This window comes from Austrofundulus limnaeus, unplaced genomic scaffold (assembly GCF_001266775.1).
Source record: "Austrofundulus limnaeus strain Quisiro unplaced genomic scaffold, Austrofundulus_limnaeus-1.0 Scaffold9, whole genome shotgun sequence".
Taxonomy (NCBI): Eukaryota; Metazoa; Chordata; class Actinopteri; order Cyprinodontiformes; family Rivulidae; genus Austrofundulus; species Austrofundulus limnaeus.
In genome coordinates this window covers 2,827,270-2,835,377 of record NW_013952411.1, presented here as the reverse complement: position 1 = coordinate 2,835,377, position 8,108 = coordinate 2,827,270, and the positions used below count along the sequence as shown (strand labels likewise).

The 8,108-nt window shown below is 37.5% G+C and overlaps 1 protein-coding gene across 2 annotated transcripts in view; it reads right to left on the bottom strand.

Moving 5' to 3' along the window:
- Nucleotides 1-3,792: 3,792 nt before the first annotated feature.
- The window catches only part of bnc1 (basonuclin zinc finger protein 1), an 18,133-nt gene continuing 13,817 nt past the window's right edge, over nt 3,793-8,108 (bottom strand). For both annotated transcript variants that reach the window (XM_014001520.1, XM_014001521.1), the window contains exon 5: nt 3,793-6,031. In XM_014001520.1, coding sequence (XP_013856974.1) covers nt 5,239-6,031 — 793 coding nt within the window. In that variant the 3' untranslated portion in view covers nt 3,793-5,238. The remainder of the gene's footprint in view (nt 6,032-8,108) is intronic.

Here is an 8,108-nt window from a genome sequence, read left to right as displayed (position 1 = left end):
AGTAGTAGTAGTAGTAGTAGTAGTAGTAGTAGTAGTAGTAGTAGTAGTGCACTGCTTATTTTAGGGTTTATCTTTTAATTTAGGACTTGAAAGAACGTCAGTGGAACTGATCAGGTTGTGTGTTCTACATGGATAATTAGAATGTGCAAGTCTTTAAGCCATTTCTAATGTTTCATTTTTCCTGCCATATAAATCTGGCAGAATTGGACAAATTTATTTTAACTTCTTTAAGATCTTAGAAATATTTCATACTTATGAAAAAAAGGAGAAAAAGGTTCAAGATGTCTTCATTTCATTGCATCTTTCCTCCTCTATCTGTGTCATACACACACCATAATTATTTTTATTATTAGTTCAACCATCTGTAATAGGAACAAAGTAACATTTTATGTATCTTTTCCATATTTCCCTCTGCTTCTCTTTGTCGTGCTTTAAAAATAGCTCAGAAATATTAACAGTAATCCAAATAGACGCATCTCTGTGGAGGAAGTGAGTGGTCCATCTTTACAGATCGACCATTTTCTCTGCTGAACTTTGTCGCCTACATGCAGCACACAGGAGTGACTGAACTAACACATTCCACCAGCTCTGAGTGGTGCTACATTTCTACATAGTGCCAAACAAAAGTGATGGGGGCCACTTGTCAGCACATTTTTTTAAAAGTCCCTAAGAGATAAAGAGCAACTTTGCAGTCTCACTAATGTACAGTAAATGTGATGGTAGGTTGAATTGTTGAGTTATGCAAGGCTTTCAGCCCTTTATGATAGTGTGAAACTCAGGACTGTTGCATAACAGACTTACCCTCCTCGCTTTTTTAATGTGGGCCCAGAGATAGTTTCACTGGCCTTGGTCCATTTATATCCATGTCCTTTAACCTTCCCCAGCAGTAGTACAGTGATTAATTCACCTCTTCAGTAACTGTGAGAGCCTTTTTTCTGTGTAGTGTAAAATATGCCATTATTCACCAATGAAAGCTTTAAACCTTCCTGAAAATACTATTTTTGTAATTCTTTTTTTTTCCTTCTTCATTTTTTGGGTGCCACACAATGAAATACTGTTTATCCCATTTTTCTTTAATTTAAGTTTGCACAATGACGCAGCTGGTAAGCACTGTAGCCTCACAGCAAGAATAACAGATATTTATCTTTATGAAGTTATTATACTCTCTTTATTTGTGCACATTAGGTAACGGATTTGGAATCCTGGTCCTGGAGGGCCTTTGTCCTGCATGTTTTACCTGTTTCTCTGCTCCAACACACCTGATTCTGATTAAATCACCTTTTCAGGTTCTACACATTCATTCCAACCAGGTGTGTTGGAGCAGAGAAACAGGTAAAACATGCAGGATAGCGGCCCTCCAGGACCTGGATTGCCCACCCCTGGGTTAACGGGTGGATCGAAATTGCATTTGGAGGTGAATGTGTGCTTGAATTGTGTGTTTTTGTGTGACATGTCTAGGGTGTCATCCATCTCTCATCCATGTGACTTTTCTGTGGTTTCTGTGGTGTAATGTAAYCCTGTCTTTTTGGCTTCCTGTGGGGTTTTGTTTTCTGTGTTTTTTTTACCAATTTAGACAGATTTGCATATTATCATGTCCCGAGTCATTGTTACTTAGTTTCCACTGTAACACAACACCTGTTGTTCAGCTCCTCAATAACTCATTAACCCACTTATTCTCACTCATCAATCATCCAGCCCGGTCCATATGAGCTATATAATATACAGTATCTATTAATCTTTCTTTAACCAGGCAAAATCCATTGAGAGCACAGATCTCTTTTGCAAAGTTGGCTTGGGCTTTAAAGCAACCAAACCAATGTTTTTGGTCAGTGGGAGGAAACAAGAGTACCTAAAGGAAACCCATACAAACACAAGGAGAACCTGCAATCTCAACACAGAAAGACCCTAGTGTTTGAACTGGGGATGAAACCCAGGACCTTCTTGCTGTCAGACACCAGTGCTGACTATTAATACTGTTGTACTGCCAGTTCATGACCATCACTGTCAGGTCCTCCTATGTTTTCTGATTGCACTGCATTTGGTTTAATCTTGCCAACTGTCTGCACATGTGGGACCACCTCTCCAAACCACCACAGCCTTCTCACCTTCAGGCTATTAAACCATGTCCGAACAGCTTTTTGAACTGAAAAATCAAATCTGACCTCATGCTTCTCTGCTTTCTTTGCATCTTCTGGTTTTTATACAGGAGGAACATTTCTGGTTTAGCTCTTGTGTCAGTGACAGACAAACAAAAAGTGTGAGAAAAGATTAGAAGTTCTGAACTGTCAGGCTGCGACAATCAGGTTTYAAGATCCTGCTTCTGTCAGTCATCAGTCATTGGGAGGATCACCTATAAAACAACCTTAAATCACCTAGAGAGACATTTTAATTACACCAGTTTCATCATGTCAGAGCCTCAGCAGTGAAAAACAGAATAAAAAAGATAAATATCTACATTTTTGTTTATTATTAGAACTGTTATAAGCAAACATCAGGTCGAGAGCTTTTTGACAGTGATCAGAAATTTTTAACCCCAGGAGCCCTGAAAATGCTCTGTCTTTTTCTTCTACAACAGGGGGTGTTTCCAATGACAAACAGGAGTTTCACACAGAATTTATATTTAGAGTAATTACTCCCATTTTTGCAGCTTAACAGTAAAAGTCAGAACATTCATAGTGATAAATTTTGTGGAGTTATTCGTCATAAAGGTTAAAGCTGGATTGGATTTTTAAAGTGTGCAGCAGACAGGTCTAAATGTTACACAGCATCCTGTTCAGCTGTATCAGCTGTGAGTCTGAAACTTATTGATTTATGATTATAATGTGCAGTTGTAATGCTCAGTGTTATTAGAGAGTACTTAAAGCTAAAGTGTCCCAGTTTTCAGTGTCTTAGAGCAATTAGGGTTAGGACTAACGTGTGAACTGAGTTCAGGCCAGTGTTGTATACCGCAAAAGTGATACTTGAGTAAAAGTACAAGTATCTTATCATGAAATTACTTTGGTACAATAAAGTCTTCTCCAAGAATATTACTTGAGTAAAAGTCTTAAAGTATCTGATTTTTTTTTGTACTTAAGTATCAAAAGTAAATTTCCGACATAAAAAGTACTCAAGTATTAAAAGTAAAATTATTGAGTATAAAAGAGCGGTTAGGTTTTCCAAAATGACATTTATTGGGAGGTGACCTCTCCAAAAATACATTTTTTTCTAAAGGTGTGCAGCTGTGATGGGTTGTGTACAATTTGGTGTCAGAATGGTATAAATTTATACTTCTCATCCAACTACAATTAGATTCACACTTTCCAGGAGGCACAATTTATCAGGATAATATTTGTTTAACAATAATGAGCTGAAGTGAATCAGGAATAACAACTTTCTACTTCTTACCTTGTTTAAAAATGTAAGGAGTAGAAAGTACAGATAGTTGTGTGAAAATGTTAGGAGTAAAAGTAAAAAGTAGGCTGAAAAATAATTACTCAAGTTAAGTACAAACAACCAAAATTTCTACTTAAGTACAGTAACAAAGTATTTGCACTTAGTTACTTTACAGCTCTGGTTCAGGCTAGATTTAGGGTCAGCCTGGTGTGGTAAGGTTTGGGGTCAGGGGTCAGGGTTAGGCTAGAAATGACCAGTAAATGAATGGAAGTCAATGAGGAAAGAACAAGGATAGAAAAACAAATGTGTGCGCTTTGATTAATGAGCTTTACAAACACTGTGCTAACCAACAAGAACATAATTAGAATAATTTCATCTCTATTTAATTTCATTTTACAAAAACAATTTAAAAAAAGACTCTTGCAAACATATGGCTTTTTATTTAATTGGAATGAATATTGTATCATTAATTCAAAAGAAACAAACACTTATCAACAAGTTTTAACTTTTGCTCTTTCGCTCTTATTTTTTTTAACAAATCTAAACAATAAACAAATGACATTTTAATGTGACACCTTGGATTTAAATACAGAATGAGAAAATAAAAAAGAAAACAGAGCAAAACCAGAACAATAAACCACAGTGAAATCATCAGGAATGTACAGCACACTGCTTGTTTTTGAAATTAACAAACAATAAATCAACATAAAAAGAACAAATGTAATGTTAGCAATGAAAATATCCTATTTAATACAGTAAATTTTTGGCTTCTTTTTTAAACAATGAGTTTATTAACAGAATATACAGTTTATTATCCAGTTTGTTTAGCAGTCCTGTGTTTCAGGGTTGCTCATGTGTGGGGCTGCTATGATCAAAACGCTCCCCCCTCAACCATGAACTGTATCAGTGTTTGACTCATTCACAGTACATGCTTCTAGCATCCAGACACGACTTCTTTCTGCTGATTGTCCCGTCAGTCGGCTTACTTCAAAACAGAATAATATGAAAACAGCGCCTCATTTAAACATTGTCCAATGAGCGAATTTCTTTAAAAACATGCAACCAAAGTCCAGTTCTTTTTTTTTTTTTTTTTTKYTGCTGCTTTAGCAAAATTAATAAGATTTTAGCTTTGAAAAAAGAAAAAGAAATGAGCAAAGACACAGTGAGCCCCTTAATACTGCATATCCCTCACAATGTATAAAGGGGAAGCTATACATTTTAAACTGAGAAAAAAAATCTTTGGTCAACATTGGTAGTATTTAACAGAACAGTAACAGACCGCTCATTTAACACCTTACAATAACTTATTGGTCAAACTCACGACACTGTAGCCTTTTAACGAGGAGTCTTACTGAAATCCACCGACTGAATGAATAAACTGACATTTGTAGGAGTTACTTCACGACTGCTTTAAATTGTTCTTGCATAATAAAGTCTCATAATTTAACTCTTACTAGGACAACAACAACAAAAATAGATTTGAACCGGCAGAATCAGAAAAAACAATTGCAAAAAAAAAGAAAGCCACTTTACAACAAGACTCGTTTACTTACAGTAAAAAGTAAACACACATGTATTGATGACATTAATAATTATATGCATTGACTGATTTAGTGGTAATGCGTCAAAACTGACAGATGATTGCAGAAAAGAACAACTCAGTTAGCATTTGATGCAACTAATTGGTTCTAGACTGTTTTAACTTTTTTCTTGTCTTTTTTGTTTCTTTTTTATTTTCCTGAAAATATCAAAATTGGATGGAATGTGGTATTATTTCATAAAAGTGCCAATTGGCAGGCTTTCACTTTGTGATTCCAAAAGAAAAGAAAAGGATGAAAAATGCATTGGCGTTTGAAATCAACATCTTTACTCTTGGTCCATCGTGGTACCTGAGTTAACGGAGAGGTTCCGGTGTAAGTTGGGGTTCTGACTGTGCCGGTTTCTGCTTCTCACAGAGGAGAAGGACGTGTCGCAGCCGGGGACCTTACACTTGTGGAGCAGACGCAGGTGAACAGTCTTGTAATGTGCCCTAAATGTTCCCTTGTTGCTGTACACCTTTTGGCAGACGTGACATGTAATCGGAGATCCGCCTCCACTTCCCTGGAGCCCACCGTGTCCGACCCCACCACAGCCCAGGTTCCTGTCCTCCAGATCCTCAGCCCCTGGCATCAACGTACCGACTCCATCACAGCTTTCATCGCTGTCCTCGATGGGAAGCACCTCCTCAATGTCATCAGCTGCCTCCCTGTCCTCGCTGCCAGCTCCATCAGAGTCCCAGGACGACTGAGAGCGGCGGCCGTCACGCTGCGGACCAGACGTCGAAGTGCTCAGGTCCAGCACGGTCCCATCGTTCCTACTTGCACCACCGTCTCCTCCTTCAAGATCCTCAGGTTCCGGTGTGGGAGACACCTCAGCACTGCTCGGAGCAGCAGGGGTTTTGCTCATGGGAAACACCAGGCCCATTCGATTGTGTCCTCGGAAAATGACAGAAGTATGATTGGTCTGGTCTCGATGGGGAGAGTCTTTGTCTCGTTGGTCTTGGTCTGGGACCACAGAGTCTCTGTCTATGCAATGTGATGAGGGGGAGCAGAGGGCGGTGGCTGGAGTGAGTGAGTCTTTGGTCAACAGCTTGTTGTGCAGGTTTAGATTTGCACTATGTCTGTAAAAAAAGAATAAAAACACAGTCTTACTATATTTTACCAAACACTAGAAACATTATGCTCCATTAGTGAAAACTCAGTGCAGCTGTGGGTAAATAACTATTTTCTTGTAGTGTAGCTGCTTATAACTTTCAGCTTTATGAGAACAAGGCAGAATATACTGTACTCCTGGTTGTAAATACATAAAGTGCTCAATTTTTACAATAAATGCTTAGTGTGACTCCAAATTAGGGATACGTTTCTGCCTATTTAAAATAACTTCAATCTCAACAGCTTAACAGCAGTTCCAATAAATGCTTTAATTGCAGTGGTGGGCACACTTCCACTCATCCACTATTAGCAGAACTAACATGTTGCTGAGCATGTTTAGCATTTGCATTAACTTTATAAAAGTTTATCGTACTTAACTTTTGCTAGATTTTTTTTATTTTTGCTCCAAATCTGCACATCTATCTGGCTGTTTGTGTTGTAAACTTTCAGTTCAATAAAGTTTATCAACAAATAAATAAATTGACAGCCGGAAGATGGCTTACTACATGTCACATGGCAAGATTTGATCAATAAAGCTTTGTGTAATTCGGAAGTTTTCTAATCTGTTCTGTTCCCGTTTATTTATGAAGATTTGAAGTTGTCGATATGTTAGGTGAAAGCAGTGTTTCGGTTCAGCCCGCGGATGAACCCCGTGTAGAGGACTCAATGACTGAAGGTGAGGCAGAGTTCGCTGAAGTTGAGAGCCTGGAGTCCCACACATGGCCCAGTCTGGAGGAATGTTTTGTGTTTGAGTCGAGGGATGAGGCCAATGAAAACACTCAGTACCTTCAGTGTGTTATGTGCCAGTCCAAGAAGACCACTATCACGGGACAAGCGTGTTTGTCCACAACATGCTACCACTGCATGTGGTGGAGCCCCCACCTTTGTTGACCTGATCAAGACACTGAACTCCAGCAAGATGTTTAAGTCCCACTGCACCCTGGGCAGGAGGATCTTGGCCAGTCATGAACAGCTGGAAGAGTGTATTATGAAATATGTGTTGCACAGGTTTATAAAAGTTTTAGAATGGTTTAATATTTTTTATTTAATCTCTTAAGCCCCATGGTCCCAACAGCAGGGGTGGAATTGCACTTTTTTTTAACCTTCATTAACCTAAGTTCTCTTAGTTAAACACAGACACATGTGGTATCTAAAGAAATGTCAGAATCTTGGCTAAAAACTCAAAAAAACATTTCTATGTCCAGCAGACACAGCACAAACTTAAAAAACCTTGGGGCTTAAGATGTTAATTTAATCATTAATAAATGATACCTAATGTACTTTAAATATTTGTCATCTACTCTATTTTTTTCCGCACGTGGATAAGTCTGAACAGCCAAAACAGCAACTTTAATAACAAATAAATTGACCATAAGTTCTCAAATTATCACCATCGTTCCATCATTCAGTTCCATCTGAGTTATTCATTAGCACAGGTTTACAATCATTATATCCTACACCTTGATCATCACTTGAGCTTGGCATGTTATACTGTTTTGTGGAAATAAAAATAAAACTAAGAAAAAAAGTTTCATTGTAAGTGTAAGTATCCACAGAATTTTTTTTTCACAGAAAATAAACATTGAGCTGTTTAACTTGCCACAACTTCATTTGCATGTCTGAATAACCACATCTTTATTTCTAAGTAAAATAATTGGAAATGCCAGTTTGATTTTTTAGCTGTGGTATTTTTTGAAATTCAAACTTTACAAAACTCTAGTAAAAGCTTCACAATTTACTCCAGTTTTCATTTTAAAAGCTTTACTATTATTTTCACACAATGCGTTAACGACTCTTACAAAAGAAGATTAGGGCAAACAAAAACATGTTTCTTTTCCTGAGTTCTGACTTCTTATTCGTCAGAGATCTGAGATTAAAATCAGAACTCAGAAAAAAAAACTTTTTTCGGCTGTGTGGTTTTGATTCTCTTCCATATGTTCCAACTGGAAATTGTGGTTTTTTCAAATTTTATTTAATTTTTTTTATGCTTTGCACAGAGTGACATGCTACAAAAACAGGGTTTTAAGCTCCAGTCTTTATAAATAT